Genomic DNA, 21,518 nt, shown 5'->3' with positions numbered 1-21,518 from the left:
GAGACTGTACATACATACTAGAGAAACTTGCTCACAGGAGGGCATATAAAGATAATATAATAAATTTATCATTTGTACTAACGAATAAATAGAAAAAATTAAACAGCTTACATCTCATCAGTAATGGAGTGGAGAAATCAAATTTGGAATATATGTAAGATGGAATACTAATTAGGACTTCAAAGGAACGCATTATACACACACACACACATATTGGCAAAAATAGTTCTCAAAAAACAATATTGAGGGGGAAAAGTTAAGTTGCAGAATGATATGCATGGCTCATTATTACTTATGTAAACATTTGAATTTTAAAAAGTATAAAAAGTGATATACACAGATGTTCACCAAATTTATAAAGCTTAGTGACTTGTGGGAGATGCTATGGCAGATGCAGTTGCTTGTCTACCCACAACCATTCTTGGCTTCCTTTTTATTAGTGAAGCTCAATTTCGTTACCCTTTCTCTTCATTTACTATATGGAAGGTGGGCCCCAGAGACTAAACCACAACTGGCTTTTTACCAACCATGGTATTCCCATTCCTCTCACCAGTGATTGGTTTTGACATAAAATATGTCACAGTTCTGGCTAGTTTTAAGGGGTGTTTCTGGGAGTGGTTTTATGCACTATGACAGACATGGCTAGGATGTTAATAATAATCTATTTCTTGATCTCAGAACTGGTTTCATGGGAGCATTAATTCTGTGAAAATTCAGTGGTTTTGAACTTACCTATATGTTGTACTTTAATGAAAAATGTATATATAATATATATGTGATGTATGACAAATGGCACGGGAGAAAAGTCCATCATCATCTACTAGATGTTGTCTCCAGAAATGAGACCTGAATGTGTTGCAACCATTTTATGACCATGAATGGGTCTAAACCAATTTTCTAAGGATAGAAAGATGGGAAAACCTGAGTCCTGGATAAAGCCATCAAGTTCCTGAGTTAGCCAATTTTGGAACTAGTCTGTCTCCATTCTTCTTATTTAAATCAGTTGATTTGAGTTTTCTGTCACTTGAAGTTGAAAGCATCCTAACTGTTGTCAAAGATGGGGAAGTAGTTGGTGTGGGGGACAAAGGAGGCTCACTTTATTTGCAATGTTTTATTTATTTTAACTAAAAAATGCAAAAATAATATCAATTGTCAGGCCTAGGTAGTGGATATATAGTTATTTGCTTGTTATTCTCTAATTTTAAAAAATCTCGGAGCTCCTGGGTGGCTCAGTTGGTTAAGCATCCAACTCTTGATTTTGGCTCAGGTCATGGTCTCAGTGTCTGGAGCCCTGCATTGGGCTCCTCTCTGCAGGGAGTCTGCTTACCCTCATCCTCTCCACCTCCCCCCCCACTCTCTCTCTCTCTCTCTCTCTCACTCTCTCTGAAATAAATAAATAAATCTTTTTAAAAAATCTTTAAAAATAAGGGCGCCTGGGTGGCTGAGTCAGTTAAGCATTGGACTCGATTTCAGCTCAGGCCATGATCTCACGGTCATGAGATCAAGCCCCACTTCCGGCTCTCTGCTCAGTGTGGAGTTGACTTCTCTCTCTCTCTCTCTGTCTCTTAAATAAATAAATAAATAAAATCTTTAAAAATAAAAAGAAAGAAAAGGTGACAGATGAATTGTATAAACATCAGGAACAAAGATATGGGAATGGTTACTGTAAGTTGAACAGCTGGGAAATATTTTTTGGCAAATGAATCAAGAACTAATTTGTATTCATTTAATAAATATTTACTGGGCTTTTACTGTGTGTAAGCAACTGTGACATTCAGCTTGGGACTTATACTTGAAATCACTATGTTTTTGGGGGTTTTTTTGTTTGTTTTTATAAAGAGCATCTTAATATGTTGGTACATGTCTTCAGTGTTCTGTAGGATAACTTCCTATATGTCTACACTAAGGTCTACATTTTACTTTTATTTATTTAAAGTCTACATTTTAAATTTAGACCACTTCCAACATTATATCCAAATTTGGTGAAAACCTCTATAACCATATTTTGCATGATTTTAAAAACATGCCTGGCTCCATCATTTGGCTAAGTAAAATTTATAAAACAAATTTTATTCTTATCTCTGGTGGGAGAGTGATCAGAACTCTGACCCCTAAATTATATTATTTTTTCTTGGGATAGTAATTGTATACAGTTCTTAAATTATGACATACATGTGTATCTGGTTCTAGAATGTAATAACGTAAAGAAAACCAATTGCAGTTGAAAGTTTAGGCATATCTGAGATATTGTCGGTTTGGTTCCAGGCCACCGCAACAAAGTAAATACCGTAATAAAGCAAGTGAAATGAATTTTTTGGCTTCCCAGTACATATAAAAGTTATGTTTACACTACTGTAGTCTATTAATTGTGCAGGAGCATTATGTCTTAAATAAAACCAATGTATTAATTTAAAAACTTTATTGCTAAAAATGCTAACCATCATCTGAGCTTTCGGCAATTTGTAATCACTGATCACACATCACCATAACAAATACAGTAATATGAAAAGGTTTGAAATATTGTAAGAATTACCAAAATGTGACACAGAGACACAAAGTGAGCAAATGCTGTTGGAAAAATGGTACCAACAGACTTGCTTAACACAGCATTGCCACAAACCTTCAATTTGGGGGCAAAAAATGGTGGTATCTGGGAAGCACAATAAAGCAAAAGCACAGTGAAGTAAGGTATGTATGTATCAACCTTGGTGTAAGACCTGAGTTAGCTCTCCTCCTCACTCTAATCTTGGTCAGGTCGCTCTCCAAGCTTCAATCTGGGAAAAGAGTATCAGTTTGGGGTTTGTCTGCATGTAATGGAAACCTCAAATTAACAATGACTTAAACATATAAAATTTTATTATTGCACATAAAAATCCAGGGATCAGTAATCCACGGCTAGAATGGCAGTTCCATAAAAGCTTCAGAAAATCCAGGCTCCATGAAGCTCTCTGCTCTGCCATCCCTAGGGTGTGGCCCTCATCGTACCAAGATGGTTGTTGGAGTGTCAGTCATTATTCAACCATTAGGGAAATGAGCACTCTTTCCTCCTATAAGGACTTTCACATTCTCCAGCCTCCACAAGAGACTGAGAAATCTATTTCTTCTGAGGGCAAGGAGGCTAGAGAGGTGTGTACAGAAAAGGAACAGAGAAAACAGAGTGTGGGAAATCATCCAGGAAATACTGTGAGAAAAATTCCGATAATTGAAAGCCTTGATTTCAGATTGCAAGAACCCACTGAGTGCCCAGCACTGTGATATTTTAAAATGCTGGAGGTAAAGTGAAGATCCCAAAAGCTTGCAAGGGGGGATAAATACATACAAAGGAATAGGAGTTATAGTATCTGACTGCTCAAAGGCGACACTGAAAACTACAAAGCAGTGGGACATGCCCTCGACAGACCGTGATGGGAGAGTCATTCCTATGACCTAGATTTATATATCTGTCAGACCATCAATCAAATGTAAGGCTAGAAAAAAGACTTTTCAGACATGAAAGTCCTTTAAAAAACCTACCTCTGCACCTTTCCTAGGGAGCTCCGGGAAGATGTGCTCTATTAATACAAGGGAATAAAGCAAGTAAAAGGAAAACATCATTCAAGGAAAAGAAGGGATCTCAGGATGATGATGAAGGGAATTTGTAGGTCAGCTTTTCAACTGGCCTAGTGAGCAGGAGGACTAAGGATTCGGAGAAAGAGTTGAAACGGATAGAGTATCTGATGTATTTTAACTATATGAAGAAGGCATTCTCGTGGCTTTCAGGGAGGCAGGAACTGAATTAGTGAGAGGTATACATCGATAAATTTAGCAAATGAACAAACTCGATAGTTACTAACTCCAGGAAGAACCAAGTTTAAAAGAAGGAAGATGTAAATATTGTACATTATGTAGCTTAGCTCAAAATAATAATTAGGTGCTTTTTTTTTTCTTTTCTAATTAGAGTTTTTTTTTATTATGTTAATCACCATATATTACATCATTTGTTTTGGTGTAGTGTTCCATGATTCATTGTTTGTTCATAACACCCAGTGCTCCATGCAGAATGTGCCCTCTTTAATACCCATCACCAGGCTAACCCATCCCCCTACCCTCCTCCCCTCTAGAACCCTCAGTTTGTTTTTCAGAGTCCATCATCTCTCCGGGTTCGTCTCCCCCTCTGACTTACTCCCCTTCATTCTTCCTCTCCTGCTATCTTCTTTTTCTTTTTTCTTAAAATATGTTGCGTTATGTGTTTCAGAAGTACAGATCTGTGATTCAACAGTCTTGCACAATTCACAGCGCTCACCATAGCACATACCCGCCCCAATGTCTATCACCCAGCCACCCCATCCCTCCCACCCCCGACCACTCCAGCAACCCTCAGTTTGTTCCTGAGATTAAGAATTCCTCCTATCAGTGAGGTCATATGATACATGTCTTTCTCTGGTTGACTTATTTCACTAAGCATAACACCTTCCAGTTCCATCCACGTCGTTGCAAATGGCAAGATCTCATTCCTTTTGATGGCTGCATAATATTCCATTGTGTATATATACCAAATTAGGTGCTTTTGATGGTATAATGTTATATATTGATTTAACCAAAAGTTGTAGTGCTGACCCTGTTGAGAGAATGGGAGGAAGGGGAAATGTGGGTGTTTGGGGACAAGATGGGGAAGCGACGTGTAAGAGAGCTATATCCTCATCTTCCCCAGCAGGTTGTCAACAGATTATTTTTTAAGCCATAGAATTAAGAAACAGGAATACAGGATATTAATTAGATATATGTAAGGTAAATAAGCAAGGGGAAAAAGCAGCTTAAAATGTTGAGAATAATTGGCTGTGGGATCTAGGAATTGAGGTAGAGTTAAGGTATTAGCTAATAAGCATGCAAACTGATGTTTTTACTGTCAGGTTTGTAGAGAAATTTGACTTTTTAAACCATGTATAAATATTATTTAAATAAAAATAACATTAATCTCCATGTGCTTCATTTATACAAAATCTTTTTATTTGTGAACCAATTTAATACAATTCAGTGAACATTTATTCAATGCCTGTTAGATTATTGTACGAGAGAGGCATGTAAATATGTGATTGTAAAACAAAGCCCCCAAATGATGCATAAATACTAATATATCTTATGGAAGCACCATCAGTTCTGATTGGGGATTCGGGAAAACCTAGAATAGATAGAGGTTTTGCATTGGACCTCAAAGGATGAGAGGAATTTGGGAGATTAAATGCCAGCTGTGGCCAGTGTTGTCAGGTCCCACCATGACTGGAAGAGTTAATGTGAGCAGGAAAGAAGTCTGGTAGAGCTGTGGGAGGCTGTGTTGACTTCTCTGCCTTTCCTAGACATTTCTATTAGTCATTTTTTCCTGAGGATTTACTCCTCCCTGCCCCTATCACCCAGACACTCTTAATTTTAGTATTGACTTTACCATGCTGGGGTAGGTGGTGGTTCTCTCTCTGCTGGCATCCCGCCTCTTAAACTTTTGGTCTAATTTAGAGAAGGATAAGGGAAGGGAAAAGAAAATCTTGCTTTCACCTGGCTGGATGTAGATTCCTGAATGTAAAGATGGGAACTCTCTTCCCTGACCTCACAGGCAGCTAGATATGGCTGTTACCTTTCTTGAGGTCCTGAGACTTCTGCAGTTTGGGCATAATTCTTAGAACCCTCGAGAGTAATATAGACATATCTAATTGTTTGCAAAGAAAACTGTGAAATAATTTATTCCTGTTATTTGTCAAAAGTGCTCTTCAGAAGTAATTATGCGTGTGTGTGTGTGTGTGTGTGTGTGTGTGTGTGTGTGTGTCTGTCTGTCTGTCTCTGTCTGTCTGTCTGTCTGTCTGTGTCTCTGTCTGTCTGTGTCTAACATCCTCCAAATTTAGCTTTTTGTGCTCTGGATTTGTTTTATATTGTTGGGTCCATAAGAGGAAAGGCTGACTTAGAACTAAATAGCAGAGCTAAACCATATGTTTTATACCAAATTAGAAACAGGTGAAGGTAGTTAAATCCGGCAAGCGCTTACAAAAGCTTTAGACTCAAGTTTGTATTAAAGGCAGGTGGTTATATGTACAATAAAAAGCAGTCACCGGCACACCAGCTTATTGATACATATGTGATTGATCTTTTTGGATAAAAACAAGGAGGAGTTAATAAATCACTGCACATAGCTATAAAGATGTTTGGGCTTGAAAGCCTAGCCTGTAAGAGCAAATGTGGACCCTGAAGGAAATTTATGAAGCATAGATCCTTTTAGCTTTACTTAACAGCTAACATCTGACTGACCCAGGGGGACCATGGAAATTTATTGCTGGGCCATTCAAATATTTAAGCTGTTGTGTGATGTAGAACAGGTAAAGATTAGCCCAATAACAAATATGAGGCTATAAAATAAAATGAGATTTCGATGACTTGTAAGTACTTGTCAGAGGTCAGCTCTAAATGACTGGTCAGAAATGGATAAAACTTGTTGATAATTAAAGCAGATTGATTATGACAACCTAGATGTTAGCATTGTTTGCTGTCAGATCAGTGAGCCTTGGAGTTTCCTCCTCCTGTGAAATCCATACTTTAACAGAATGACTTTTTTTATTTTTTTATTTTTTATTTTTTTTAAAGATTTTATTTATTAATTTGACAGAGAGAGAGAGAGAGAGCAGGAACACAAGCAGGGGGAGTGGGAGAGGGAGAAGCAGGCTTCCCGCCGAGCAGGGAGCCCGATGTGGGACTCGATCCCAGGACCCTGGGATCATGACCTGAGCCGAAGGCAGATGCTTAACAACTGAGCCACCCAGGCGCCCTAACAGAATGACTTTTAAGGGCCACTAAATTATCTTTCTGTGCTCTGAAATTGGGTAAAATGAGTTGAAGTGATTCCTTTTGCAATTTCAGAATTGAAATGTGTCTTTCTCAAATATATTCTAAATATATGGAATTCCTAGACAGCATATTTATTTTAGAAAACTCACTTTAGTTAACTTATATATGTAATTTTGAGCTTTGACATCTAAAAAGCACATAGAAGTTTTTAGGCTTTATGATAAATGATCTAAAATGAACCTTTAAAACTTTAGTTAACAAATTTATGTACCCAATTATTGAAAAATCAGTTTAGTGAAATTAAGTGGATATTTCAAAAACTTATGGGTTCATTTCCATATTTGGTATCCACTCTTCTTTATGTATAAATCCCCAAAGTAATAAATATACGTAATGTTGTTGCTAGGACTTTAGAAGTTACATTTTGGATTTTAATGAGGTCTATAGTTATTGGTGTTAACAATCTCTGCCTTTTCAACTTAGCTACAAACCCAAAATGTTGTCATATAAAAGCTAGATTTGGGTGGTTTTCAAGGTGCCAGCTTATCCAGGCAGTTGATGAATTTGGTAATAATTTGCTTCATGAACATTTGATTTGTGAGATGAAGAAGGAAATCCCATGAATTCTTATAGAAATCTTGAATAAATGAAGTTTACAAAATAACACAGATTCACAAAATGGGTTTATTACTAGAGGCGGAGAATGGTGTAGAATTGAAAGCATAGGATTAGGGGTCAAACAGGCATGAGTTGGAATTGTAGCTCTACCATCCATCTATACATTCTCTCCTCCGTCCATTCCACAAGTAAATATATTCCAGATGCTGTGCTCTAGAAACTGGGTACAGTATTAAGACTTAGCCTCACATTTTTCATTCTTACGAAAGATTCAAAGGAATAAACAAGCAATTACAATACAATGTAAAAGGTACTGTGTTAGTGTACAGGGTTCTGTGAGGACATAACTAATCCAAACTCAGGGCAGGGGTGAGGTGGAGTAGAGTGGGATTGGTGGTTGTAGTTGAGTGTTAAGAAAGACTGTGACCGTGGGCACCTATAGGACAGTCATATTGTATGGATAATGTATGTTAAATGGGATACCTCATGCATCCTCTATATCCAGTAGAACACAATCCAGTGTTGCTGTTGTGTTGGCCATGCTCACTGGCTCCTTTACTCTAGTGCTGGAGGGCACTGCTTCCTATTAATCCACAGTAAACACCATTCTGTAACTTGAAATTTCCTTCCCAACAAAAAATTTTTCTTTTGAGCAGAGTTCAAAGCACTTTCTAAAAATAGGAATTGGCTGTCTAGGTATATTAAGGTTAAGAAAGAATGATGAAAATATTTCTCAGTCTTAAAATCTTTATTGTTTTTTTAATTCACAGGGCTATGTATCATTAGATACTTGTTTTCAACATTTATTTTTTAAATTTATTCTTTATTCATTTATTTGCAGGTATTTGTTGGATACCTACTGTGGATAAGACTCTGAGTTTAACACTTATGTTCTCAAGGGATTTATAGTGTAATAGAGAAAATAAGAGCTTTGTGTAAACAACTAAAATATAGGATAGAAAGTACCAGGTGCATAAGAATACTTTGTGATATCAGGAGGCAGCAAAATGAATAAAATATGGTATCTCCCATTGTAGTACTTAGAGATAGGTGTGGGAGAAGTGAGGCCGGGAAATAAGGCATAGTAGTAATAATAATTGAATGCCTTCTGTATCCTAGTAACTGTGCTTGCTCTTAGATTTTTTGTTTAATTCAATTCTTACAGCAGTCCTGAAAGATTGGTATTATTAAACCCATTGTAGAGATTTGGAAACAGGTTCTAGAGCATTACGCCTAAGTTCACACTATAAGTAAATAGCAAAGCTTTCGGAATCTGAGCCCATGCCTCTCTGACTTCAAAGCCAGACTTTTATAACTCTGACTTTCATAACTTCAAAGCCTCATGTCCCCCTTCTATTTTTCTCATTCTCCTTTCCCCACCCCGAAATAGGTACTATAATTGAATACATTATTTTGATACACAACATTGAGCACCTATTATGTTCCTAGCACTGATAGAGAAGTGGTTTACAGAGAATATGCCATTAGGTGCACTGATATATTTAAACAAACCTATATTATATGCACACTTCGGGAAGTTGTCTTTAGAAATTTTAAATGGTGAATGGTCTTTTTTCCAAATTCCTGTTCCAGATGGAAAAATCTTCTGGCATTACCAAATACGGTAGGTTTATGCACCTTGCATGTTTAATTGAAGGATTTTGTGGGGGTCTTTTAACATTTGCAGATTTTGTGGGAAACAGGTGCTATTAAACCCAGGCAAATAGAAGATGGCTGTTAATGTTGTGGAATGTGATTTTGATTTACTTGGCAGAATTTTTATTTTACAAAACTGACTATTAAAAAAGACATGGTTTCCATCCTTTAATTTTGTCCTGTTCACTGAAATTTGCCTGTAGACTATTTTTCAACAGTTCCCAAAAGGGTGTGGAAAAACTGGGTTTCTGCAAGGAAATTGATATTGAGTTCTTTAACAATTTCCACAACCCTGCAGCTTACCAAGTAAAAAAAATGGGGATTATTTTTAACCTTCTTACTGAAATTATTTGGAATTCTGTTTCCCTGAAATTCCATTCTCTTTTTAGTACAGTTATAAAGAACTGTATTTAATATTAGCAAAGAAAATAATCTGATGTAAATCTTTGCATTACATGATTTCTCCTTTAAAAATTTGTGATGGCATCTTATTACCTGTCATATCAAATGTAATCTCTTTTGACTGGCATATATGATCTCCTATTATACACTCTCTCCCTTTTCTTCCCCCCAAAGCAAGAGGGGGGAAAAAATCACTCTTCTTATTATTCTCCTGTAAGGACTTTTGTCACTCTCTGCCCATGAATTATTTCTACATTGTTAGTTTTTGTTTGCTGCTTCTCCTCTCATCTGTTACCACTGTCCTTACTTCCCTCCTAGATCTTTCCTCTGTGCTTTCTGAAACCCTTCTTCAATGATTATAATACACACAAGCTTTCAACCCCTTTACTATATTATTGTGTATACAACTAAGATATACCACTGAATATACAACTGCTTGATGTAAGTAGATTAAGTGGCTTTCTCCTAGAAGTATCACTTACCCTAGAACCTTCTTAATGGGAGACTGTTTCTTGTCACACCTCCCATTATCTCTGGGTCTAAAGCAGCTAATATCCACTGTGTTTCCTGGTATCAATTTAAAATCATTTCTCAGTGGCACGTACCTACTGTTTTTGATACTTGGAGTGGATCACTATTTATTTATTTATTTGGGAGAGAGAGAGCATGAGCAGGGGGAGGGGCAAAGCGAGAGGGGGAGAAAGAGAGAGAAGCAGAAGCAGACTCCCTGCTGAGCACAGAGCCTGATGTGGGCCTGGATCTCACAACCCTGAGATCATGACCTGAGCCGAAATCAAGAGTCAGGTGCTCAGTGGATCATTTTTAATACTGTTTTCTCTATATGATAAAATTATGTTCAGGAATGATCATGAAATAAAACAAATAATAATGGCAAAAAAAGAAAAGCAGAAAATTTTCTTTGAAAAATGTATATGCATTTACTCATATTGAACACAGTTTTGGTGTGCTCATCTTCAAAGAACAATTTTAAAAGTTTGTATGTCACTGTACCTTGTTTAAGGCCAACTGCAGTATTTTTGTATCCGAATAACCTTATCTAAAACTCTACACCAGAAAAAAACTCAGAAAAGAAATTATATGTTGCCATCATTGTTTATTTTGAATCTACTATTTAAACACAGGAATATGTAGCATGGAACAGTTTGGAGACACAGATTATGCCCAGAGTATTCCAGACCATTCAAAATATAGTAGAAATGGAAGTGTAAGCTTAATCCACTTTGTTGGGCTGACTGTATAACTGGGAGCTCTCTGAACTAACTTCCATATAGATAAAATTTTTATTAGAGTGTGAATAATGAAAAAAAATCCTGATTTGGAGCTTACATATATATTGAAATTAAACAGTCACTGCAGAAATTGTTTAGAAATTAGACCTACAAAAGATTTTTTTCTGGGAGAAATGTTTTATCATTGACACTGTTTAGATTTGTTGGCTCACAGTGATGATAAAACATGGACCAATTTTTGATCTATTTTATGATCATTTAAAAAGTCTCTATGGATATTGTACCCCCTCATAGACTAGCCCCATCATCCTGCCCCTGGTAGGCCACTGTCATTACTCTTCTATCGTAGTAGCTTCTTACTCATAGCCTCTCTCTTGTCAATATCCTAAATGCCCTATCTCATCATTCTTATCTCTAATCCACTTACCTACTGGAAAAACAGTCACACAGAAAGAGTGGTAGCAGTTTATATTCAGAGTCATCCATCGCAGTTGGAGTGATACATCCTAGATACCTATTCTCCTGCTGTATGACTATATCAAACCTTCTCTCCTTTTTCCCCATTCCCAGTTTTCCCTTTCATGCTTGATAAATTGCCTCATTTCTGATTTTACAGAGAAAACAGACACTATCAAATGAGAGTACCTCAACTTTCCACCAAAACACTTCAAAATGTTTTATTGTCAATAAAAAGTTTTAAATAAAAAAAAATAAGTTGACATTTGAACGTACATTAAAAAAAAAAATCTTGTATTATCATTTCCATCATCCTTAAAATGCCCTCTGCTTCCTTGACCCTGACCCAGCCCTCCAGTCCTTCAGCTGGGTCCTCTGAAAGTGCATCTGTATAATCAGCAAACTCTCCTATATCTTCAGGCTCTTATCAGAGTTCAGCCTACCTCTTGCCCCAACTGAACCTGAATTTTCCCTGAGGACCCCACTTTTCCTATAGCCTTTCCACTGGTAATTATTCATTTTTTTTAAATGCTAGGTATTCAGATTTATGAGGTGAGGTTAGTGTGTTCTTGCTCCTCATTTTTTTTTCTAGATTCTCACTTCTCTATTCTGTCGGTAAAGTAAACATACAAGACCCTTCTCCTTTGAGACATATACTCTTCAACTATACCACTCTTTCCCCTACCAGTCTCTCTGTTATAATGCCCTTACCCATATATTTTGGCAACCGAGAAACAGAGAAAGCAGAGAACTTAGGAAAGAGAAATACTCTTTCTCTTTATTCAAAGTCTTGCTATTATGGGTTAAATTAACACCCAAGTGGATGATTCATCCAACACCCTGGCCTCTCATTTTCTTGATCTTTGTCACCAATGACCTCTTGGATTTCATTGTTTTCACTTACTCTTATGGTTCATGTAATCATTTCAGTTCACATCCAAAATCTGATTTGAACGTCTTGCTCTCTGATGACTACTTCCTCTTCTTCTGCTTGTTCGTTCAGACACTTGTTCATTGCTCCTCTTGGTGACCTTTAGACCCTGGCCCATTTTTTCCAGTTTAGATGTTACGGCCCATTATTTAGTAACACCTTATCGTGGCCCCCCCTGTGGCTTTTTGTCATCTTTATAACCCTGCTGTCCATTTTCTCTCTGTTTGCTGCATCCAAGCAGATGTCTAGAGAAAGTCACACAATAGCATCCTTATAAACTCATGATGAATAACCACTTCTAGGCTCTCAGTAGTGCTCAGCAGTTCTATTACATTTCTGTGTTCAAGTTGTTCTGCCATTTGATCAAGCTCCTATCTGGTTCGGCAAAGCAAGCATTAAGAGTTATCCATGATCTCTCCCTCTCCATTACTCTTCACTTCCAACCCATAACCAAATCTTTATGATTTTACTTCCTCAAAGCCTTCTAAATTAGTCTTATTTTTACCATTTCTAAAACCACCACCTTAGTGCAAGCAACCATGATCTTTCCCCTAGATTACTGCAGCAAGCTGATCTCTCCTTCTCCAAACCATTTTCTGCTGTAATCAGCCCTAATTTCTTCAAAATGCAAATCTGTCATCATCAGGAAAGTTCAAAGAGAAAGTATTCATTTAAGAAGGAAGGTATCAGATATAATTCTGAGCAAGTTAACACCTTTGTTTAAAGTCCTTCCATGGGGGCGCCTGGGTGGCTCAGTTGGTTAAGCGACTGCCTTCGGCTCAGGTCATGATCCGGGAGTCCCGGGATCGAGTCCTGCATCGGGCTCCCTGCTCGGCGGGGAGTCTGCTTCTCCCTCTGACCCTCTTCCCTCTCATGCTCTCCATCTCTCATTCTTTCTCTCTCAAATAAATAAATAAAATCTTAAAAAAAAAAATAAAGTCCTTCCATGGTTTCTTGTTTCTCTTAGGAAAAAAGTCAGACCATGATAGACCATGTCTAGAGGGTAGAAGGCCCTGCATAATTTCCCCTCCTATCCAGCTTCAGCTTTATCTCTTAGCACAATTCCCCTCAGCCTTCCTTCCAATCCTTGAGGCAGCATACTCCTTCCTGACACTGGGGCCTTTACATATGCTGCTTTCTCTAATTGGAACATTCCTTCCCTTAGCTTTTACCCATCTTTGAGATCTCAACTGGGGTGTCACTATCTTTCACAAGTCTTCCCTGACTCTTAGTTTTTGTCTGGCTCTTTTCTGGAATAGTCTTCTTTCCTTCTGGGTACTTAATTTATAAATTATATATTTGTTAATATGATTATGTGAGCAATGCCTGTGTACTCCATTGGACTCTAGGCTTCATTGTCTGTGTTTGCTCACCCTCCTATCTCTGCTGCTAGCACTATAGCTGGCACAGTGTGAGTTCATTGAAAATTTTTCAAATGGATAAACTATATCCATCCAGGTTTTTTTTCGTTTTCCTTCATCCTTCCTGTTATAATGGGACAGTTGTCCCACCTGCCATCTTAGGATGGATCTTCCTCCTGCATCCTCACCTGTAGGATGGAGAGCCTGTCTGTCTCACCTTCTCAGGAAGTTTTGCTATGCTTCACCCTGTCCTCCTGTTACTGAGCTCTCCTTTCTCTGTGCCAAATTCTCATCAGCTCCATTTTCCCACTTTTTCACTCCTGAACTCATACCAGCCTTCCTTCATCTCCCACTACTTCATTTAAACTTGTGTTTACCATATTACCAAATCTACCTACCAATGAACTCTTACAATTACACCCATTAGACATGTTTTTCATGTCCATTTTGCCTAATCTGTCAGCTGCATTTGACTACTGATAATATCTTCCTTCTTAATTAACACTTTCTCTGAGCTTTTTTGGTGAGGCACTTGGTTTTCCTCAAATCTTTCTGACTAGTGCTTTTTGGCTGCTCTTCATTTTCTCCATCCTTTGTTGATATTCTCAAGGCTCTGAAATAGCTGTCTTCTCTATGATTTCTCTAGGCCATCTCATTCATATCTATGGCTTTAGTACCGATTTCAATTATTTTTTTAAAGATTTTATTTATTTATTTGACAGAGAGAGAGAAGAGCGCACAAGTAGAAAGAGCGGTAGGCAGAGGGAGAGGGAGAAGCAGACTCCCCGCTGAGCAGGGGGCACGATGTGGGGCTTGAACCCAGGACACTGGGATCACAACTTGAGCTGAAGGCAGACGCTGAAGCGACTGAGCCACCCAGGCGCCCCCATCTCAATTTTTATAATTCCTTAATATTTTTATCCCAAATTGCTCTTCTAACTTTATATGTAATAAAATTGTATATAACACATATATTTTATATGTGTTATATACATAAATAACATATATCCTTGTTCCACCTCTAATGTTCCCAGTCTCATTTCATAGACACCACCATCTACCTACTTACTCAATCAAGACCCCAGATGGCCAGCTTTGCCCCTCCCTCTTCACCACCTTTACAACCAATCTGTCACAAAGTCCTTTCAGTTCCACCCATCAATTATGGTGCAAATCTATTCACATATATTCCTCTCCACTACTGGAATCCTAATCAAAACTGTTACCATTCTGGCCTAGACCATTGTAGTAGCCTCCTACCCAGGTCTTGTTCCCCTTTATTTATTACACGGTAGCCAGAGTGCTCTTTATGAAATAGAACCCCAGTCCTATCACTGCCACACTTAAAAAAGTCTTTGATTATCCTCCCATTGTCCTTAAAGATATAGTCGTGATGTCTTATGGTTTATAGGACCCCACCCTGTCTGGCCCCTGCTGGCCTCTCCAGCCGAATCTTCTAGCACTGAGCCCTCACTCTTGTTTCTCACGGCAGCCCCTAGCTGTCTGTTTTAATGCCACCTGTACTTTTATCAACACTGAGATGACAACCTCATTCTGTTACTTGCTGAGGCCAACAACTGTGAAGTTCTCCTTGACTCCCCTGCCTCTCAGACCTTATATAAGATCTGCCAACCAATCATGTTGGCTCTGTCTGCAAAATAGGAGAATTCAACTACTTCTGACCACTTCCACAGGTATTATCCTGATTTAAACCACCCTCTTCTCTTGCCTGGATTTTTGCAGTGGCCTCTCCACGTTTCCTTTCTTGCTCCCCTGCAGTGTATCCTCACAACCCTCCAGAGCATCCCCTCATTCAGAGTAAAAGCCAAAGTCCTTATTGTGACTTATAAGACCCGGCATGATCCGGACAGACCCTTTACCTTGCTGATTTTATTTCCTTTCCCTTTGCCTCACTCTACTGCAGCCATTTCCCATCCTGTATGTATGCCTGTGGTCTGCCTTATGGTGTCACTGCATTATCATCAACTTGCAGTGACACAGCGATAAGGCTTTAGGGATATTATACAACTCAGTAGAAAAATGTGAGTTTCTTTTCTTTAGTCGTGATGAAGTGAAACAGTCTCTTTTCCTCTGCCAGGTGGAGGGAAAGGGAGATAAGCATTTCTAGGAAGTGAACAAAGGCAGAGAGTGATGAGCTTCGTGTGTTCATGAGACTGTGAGGAAACCACTTGAGCATAATAAGCTACACATAAATCAGGCAGACAGGTCAGATCGCTTAGGCCTGGAAAGCTGGGCAGAGGAGTGGAAATTGAAGACAATAAGTGATTAGGAAGCAGGGCTGAAAAGCAACATGATAAAAACTTGTACTTAAGAGGATAAAGAATAATATTGGCTTCTAGTGAGTAGACAGGAATGTTGCTAAAATACCCTACAATGCGCACAACAACAAAGAATTTTCCAGAGTGGCAGTGGAATGGAGAGATAAGAATGTTTCATAGGAAAAATGACTTGTTGACTTGGTGAATCATTGCATATATAAAAGGCAAAGAAGGTGGGTAAAAATTGAATGTCATTCTAGGCCTGAGTAACTGATAAAAGTGGTGGTAGAAAACTAATCTGAGCAGGAGAAAGTGTGTTAGTTTGAAGTAAAGTCATGACCTCAAAACGTTGAGTATGTATTGTCACATTTTCTACAAATGCATTGAGCAGAATTGATCTTAATATACACAATAAAAAAATTTGAATTAACTATACCATATCCTTATCCCCAGTTGAATAATTAAAGAACCAGACCTTGATGTGGGGTTCTGAAGGTGAAGGCAAGAAACTGTCACCAATTTGGAGTCCTTTATAAAAATGTCTAGGTTGGGGAGAGGATAGTGCTTTTAATAACTGTATCTTTTTAAAGTAAGAATGATTCAAAATCACTTTATTTTACAACTTTTTTCCAAATTGAGTGAGATATATTCTTCATGTATATACACATACACACACATATAAAGTAATTGGGGGGGTGTGTGTGTGTATGAATTCATATACATATGAATCTCTTTTTCTCATTCCATTTACTAGCACCTCAGTAGATACACTTTGCATCCTTAGCTGTTGCCTATCATGATGACTCTTTGGCATTATAGTCTTGAAATATTTTCTTGGTTCCTGAAGGAAAGATGAAGTTATATTCAGTATATTTAGTTTTGCTTATTCAATATTACAGAATCTCGGAGATGGAGGAGGTATACTTCATTTAGTCTAATGAGTCATTCAGTGTTTGCTTCCCTCTCCACACACACACCCCTGTGTCAGTTTCTAGGGCTGCTGTAACAAATTATCACAGACTTGGTGGCTTCAAACAGCAGAAAGTTATTCTCTCATAGTTCTGGAGACCTGAATTCCAAAATTAAGGTGACAGCATGGTCACACTCCCTCCAGAGGCTCTCGGGGAGAATCTTTCCTTGCCTTTTCCAGCCTCTAGTGGTTCCAGGTATTCCTTGGCTTGTGGCTATGTAACTAATTTCTGCCTCCATCTTCACATGACCTTCTCCTCTGTGTCTCCCTTATACAGACATGTATTGGATTTGGGCCCACCCAGATAATTGAGGATGATCTCGTCTTAGGATCCTGAACTTAATTGCAGCCCTTTTTCCAAAAAAGATCACATTCACAGAATTTGGATATGGACATACCTTTCGGGGGCCACCATTCAGCCTATTACACCCCTGCATATATGTCCACTATTTGTTGTCCAGCTTCTGATTGGCTGCCTCCACCCAGGATCTTTTGGATTTTGACTAACTCTGGGGTGAAATGAATTTTCCTATAACTTTTACCATTAACTTCTGTTCTCCCTATTTGACACCATGGGAACAAAAACAATTATTTTTCTCTCTGGAAGTCCTTCACTGGTTTTCTCTGGGACTTCTGTGCTCCAGACGAAACATCTCCGGTTCTTTCAGCCACTTCTCTCAGAACCACAGCTCCCATTCTTCTAGTGATCTTGGGTGTGCTGCTTCTCTAAAGCGCTCAGAGGTGATAGAAAGAATACTCAATTTATAATTGAAGACCTGATACTCCAGTCATGTCTCTTCCACTGAGTAGGTGATCAAGGCAAATCAGTTTCTTTAACAAAAACTCTGGACCACTCTACTTCACTTCATGCTTTTTATAGTCAAATGAGATTATTATAAAACCTGTAATAAACATAACCTGTAAGAAGTTCCCAGTTGTTTATCTATATCCAGAACTGAACATAAATCTCTCAGTATAGTCTGACCCAGTACAAAGTAGTTGCCGGTAGCATGTTTCCTGATTATCTGCTCTGTTTATGTTAATACAGCCTGGGATGACAATAGCTTTGTGGTAGTCGTGTCCTAATTCTTTATTCATACTGAAATTACTATGTACTCGAGAGCTCCAGATCATCTTCACACATAATCTATTTATTACTTTTATATTCACTGATATGTACCATGTAGAGTTAGTGAACTTTTCAAACAGTTTGGAAATTTAATTTGAAATGAATTTAATATCAATCATTTTAATTGCCTTTTCTGTAAGAGTTTTATAATAGGGAATATATGGTTCTTCCTCCAGTTATTTAATGTAATACTCCCCTTTAATAAATCCTATTTGTGGAGCTAAGGACATTTTTCTCGTTGTACTTGAATGACCATGATTCTTACCTAAACCCTCTACAGTTTGCTAATGTGATTCTCTATCTATATTGAATTATGATGCCTTTGATTTGTATCTTATGTCCTGATGGTAATAGGTTTTACCCTTTAAAACGGATTTCATTTTTCTAGATTGCCTAATAGATCTATAGATCCATGTACTTTTGCAAAGTGAGATGCATGTATAATAGTTATAAGCTGTTATATTGTTAACTTGAAGTGGCCCCTTAAGAATTTGAAAGCAGTATAAGATATGAATTCTGTCCTAATGATTGATCTGTCTTAAAATTGTCCTATTTGAACCTTTGGCTTTAATCACTCTTCAGATTTATTTTAATGTTAAGTATACACCTTGTGACTTTTTCTATAAAGAAGTCCTGATGAAGTAATAAAGTCCATGTTGTGATATCCATTTTTCAGGAATTTAGAGACTTGGCTTTCAGTGTGCTTATTTCAATGTACTCTTCTAACATTTAAAACTGTTTCTGTATTGATAACTCGAAAGTGGAGATATATGTGGGGTCGGAGAGCTGTGCAGATAGTCTACATGTGATGGTTCATAGAATAACAACTACCGTAATACAGAGCTTTAGGGCTCCACTCGATTCCTTCCAGAGGCCCCCGTGTTAGTATGTCTTTGCAATTAGGTAGTTTCTTTGCAAGCTACCTCATACAAATTTGGATGATTCCCAAACACCCTGGGAAAGCCTAGTATTGCGCTTTGCTTATCCTGAATTTGCTGTTATTTTTATGTATCTCAATTTAGGGCCATACTACATGGCCTAGTTTATTTTTTGCTGCTTCAGTTAAATACAAAGCTGTATCTTCTTGATGGATGTATGAAGCATTTGGTGTTCTTTAGTAGAGAAAAAAGAAGGTTCATGATCTTGCTCAAACTCCAGTGCCTGTAATTTTATAGCACAATGAATTTACCTTTCGGAAACTGTAATCAACAGTTTTCAAGAATTTAACATAAAGGTTTTTCATTATTTCCTTTATTTTATTTTTCCTGGAAAACAATATCCACCAAATTGTATGGAATGTATCTTTCCCTCGGGCAATTGAAATTAAGAATATCCTCTAATTGTCACCTTCCATTCATTTCAATAGGATTATTTTATTTTTGAGAATAATCATATATTGCAAAACTAAGGAAGGTGAAGTTTTCTTCTTGATCGTATCTGAATTGTGATTGATCTGTGTTTGTGTGTTTATTTCAGAGGATAGAAATGTATGCTTAGTCTTGAGAATGGGGAAACTATGGGTAGAATATAACCATTTCTTCTTCATTTGCAGGGATAGGATAAAGGTAACAGCGAGGGAAACTTGTTTTCTAAAATAACATCATCTTGGTAGATCCACAAATCTCATGCCTTTGTTAATTCAGTGAGTCAGGTTAAAATGGAAAATCTTATGAGAGCTCTGTGGCATGACATTGCCTTGGAGGAATAACATCCAAATAGCCACCCCTGTGGATGTGAATGAATTTTGGATGAATTTTCACTCATTAGTACTGTTGATTTGACTGGCCACCTTGAAAGAAACAGAAATCTTATATGTTACTTTCAAGTCTGATTTTTCTCCCCCTTAATCTTCTTTTCTATTTAATAGAAGTTGAGATGTCAGGCCCAAAGTATTAGAGGAAAAAGCTTCTAGGATCTTAATTTTAGGGTGGTAAACTTATGATACGTAAATATGAAACATAGTAGCCTCAACTCCTTGGGCTTAGTGGGTCACTTTTTTATGTATTAGTTCCTTGTTGCATGACCTACTCAATTGCATGAAAATATTTATTTATTTGAGAGACAGAGAAAGAGAGCACGTGCGTGTGGGGGGAGGGGAGGGGCAGAGGAAAGGGAGAGAAAGAATCCCTAACAGACTCCCCTCTAAGCACATAGAGCCCATTGCGGGGCTCAGATTCACCACCCTGAGATCATGACCTGAGCCGAAACTGAGAGTCCGATGGACCCTCAACCAACTGAGCCACCTCAATTTTTTTTTTGAAACAAAGCAACCATTGATCTGATTTGACCAATTATGAAGATATTAAGATAATAGGTTGCAGTGACTATAACCAAGTGGTGTAGTCCAAGTCTCCAGATATTTATGCTGTATTCAAGGAACTTCTATCTTTGTCAACAACTTGGAGGTTGTTTTAGTCAAGCTTTGGAAAATTTCTGATCCTACTTAATTTTTTTTTAGGTTTCCATTATATCCAAAAGGAGGGGAGAAGTTACAATTCGATTATGGTGTCTATCTTCTGAACAAAAATATAGCACAGGTAAGTAACTTCTCTTCACTCCTTCTCTACTTCTCACATACAACCTACTTCTTTGGATTGCTGACCTTGTTTCTTTATAAATAAGTACTGTGGTTGATTATTTTATTTAAACAGTTGCGGTGATAATGTGAAGTTCTTTTTTGGCCACAGTCTTATTTCATACCATTATAAATACTACTGAGAAGCAATGGGTGCACATTGAAACCCTACTAAACTCGGAAGCCCTTTACTAGGTTGTTACTTGCTAGTAGACTGTACTTGAATGTGTGTTTTTAACTTCTTTCCTCTGTAGCTTCTCAGACAGCTTTCTTCTCTTAGATCACCACTTTTAGGAACTCATTTTGCATTGGGATTTGTTTATGGAGTAAAAGTTTAGTCCTTAAACAAAAGACTTAATGGTCTCCTCACCTTATTATGCAAGAACCAAAAGAAAAGACCAACCACGTGGTCCTTCCAACCCATCTGGGGTTTTTGTGACTCTCTCAACATTAAGCCAGTTAGTATCTCATTTAAATAAAGTCTTTCCATATGCTGTAGAAAGACTAACAGATGCTTGGGTTTGCATTTTCCTGAAAGAAATATGCAGTATTTCTTTAGCATACTTGATTGTACTTCTAAGAGGTAGACATTTCATATATTTTCTAGTTGTAAAGGAAGATCAGCTTCAGGGCTTTGTTTTTATTTGGACATACCCAATTGGAATATCACATGGATGAGTATCCACAGTTTGACTGTTATTTAAAGACATTATCAGCTGTATCCTCAGACCTTTTCTTTTTTTTTTTAAAGATTTTATTTATTTATTCATAAGAGACAGAGAGAGGCAGAGGGAGAAGCAGGTTCCCCGCTGAGCAGGGAGCCCGATGCGGGACTCAATCCCAGGACCCTGGGATCATGACCTGAGCCGAAGGCAGACACTTAACCATCTGAGCCACCCAGGCACCCAGACCTTTTCTTTTAATAGGAGCAAGAAGGTTTATGATATTTTTGTTTTTAAAAGGCTGCCTTTTATCCACGTGAATCTAAAGACTCACTGAACAGTTCCCTTATTCTTTCTTGATTTATTCCTCCCTATGGTATCATCTTTGCCTTGCTATCCCTCATCAAATATCAGTTTAATGTTTT

At 37.8% G+C, this 21,518-nt stretch overlaps 1 protein-coding gene across 2 annotated transcripts in view; it reads left to right on the top strand.

Moving 5' to 3' along the window:
• Nucleotides 1-21,518, top strand: part of UVRAG (UV radiation resistance associated) — a 329,246-nt gene that overhangs the window by 222,484 nt on the left and 85,244 nt on the right. For both annotated transcript variants that reach the window (XM_027579444.1, XM_027579443.1), the window contains one exon: nucleotides 20,315-20,393. In XM_027579444.1, the coding sequence (XP_027435245.1) occupies nucleotides 20,315-20,393 (79 nt within the window). The remainder of the gene's footprint in view (nucleotides 1-20,314; nucleotides 20,394-21,518) is intronic.

The sequence above is a fragment of the Zalophus californianus genome, chromosome 11, assembly GCF_009762305.2.
Source record: "Zalophus californianus isolate mZalCal1 chromosome 11, mZalCal1.pri.v2, whole genome shotgun sequence".
NCBI lineage: Eukaryota > Metazoa > Chordata > Mammalia > Carnivora > Otariidae > Zalophus > Zalophus californianus.
Note: the sequence above shows the minus strand (reverse complement) of the source record. Positions and strands in the feature narration are given on the sequence as shown.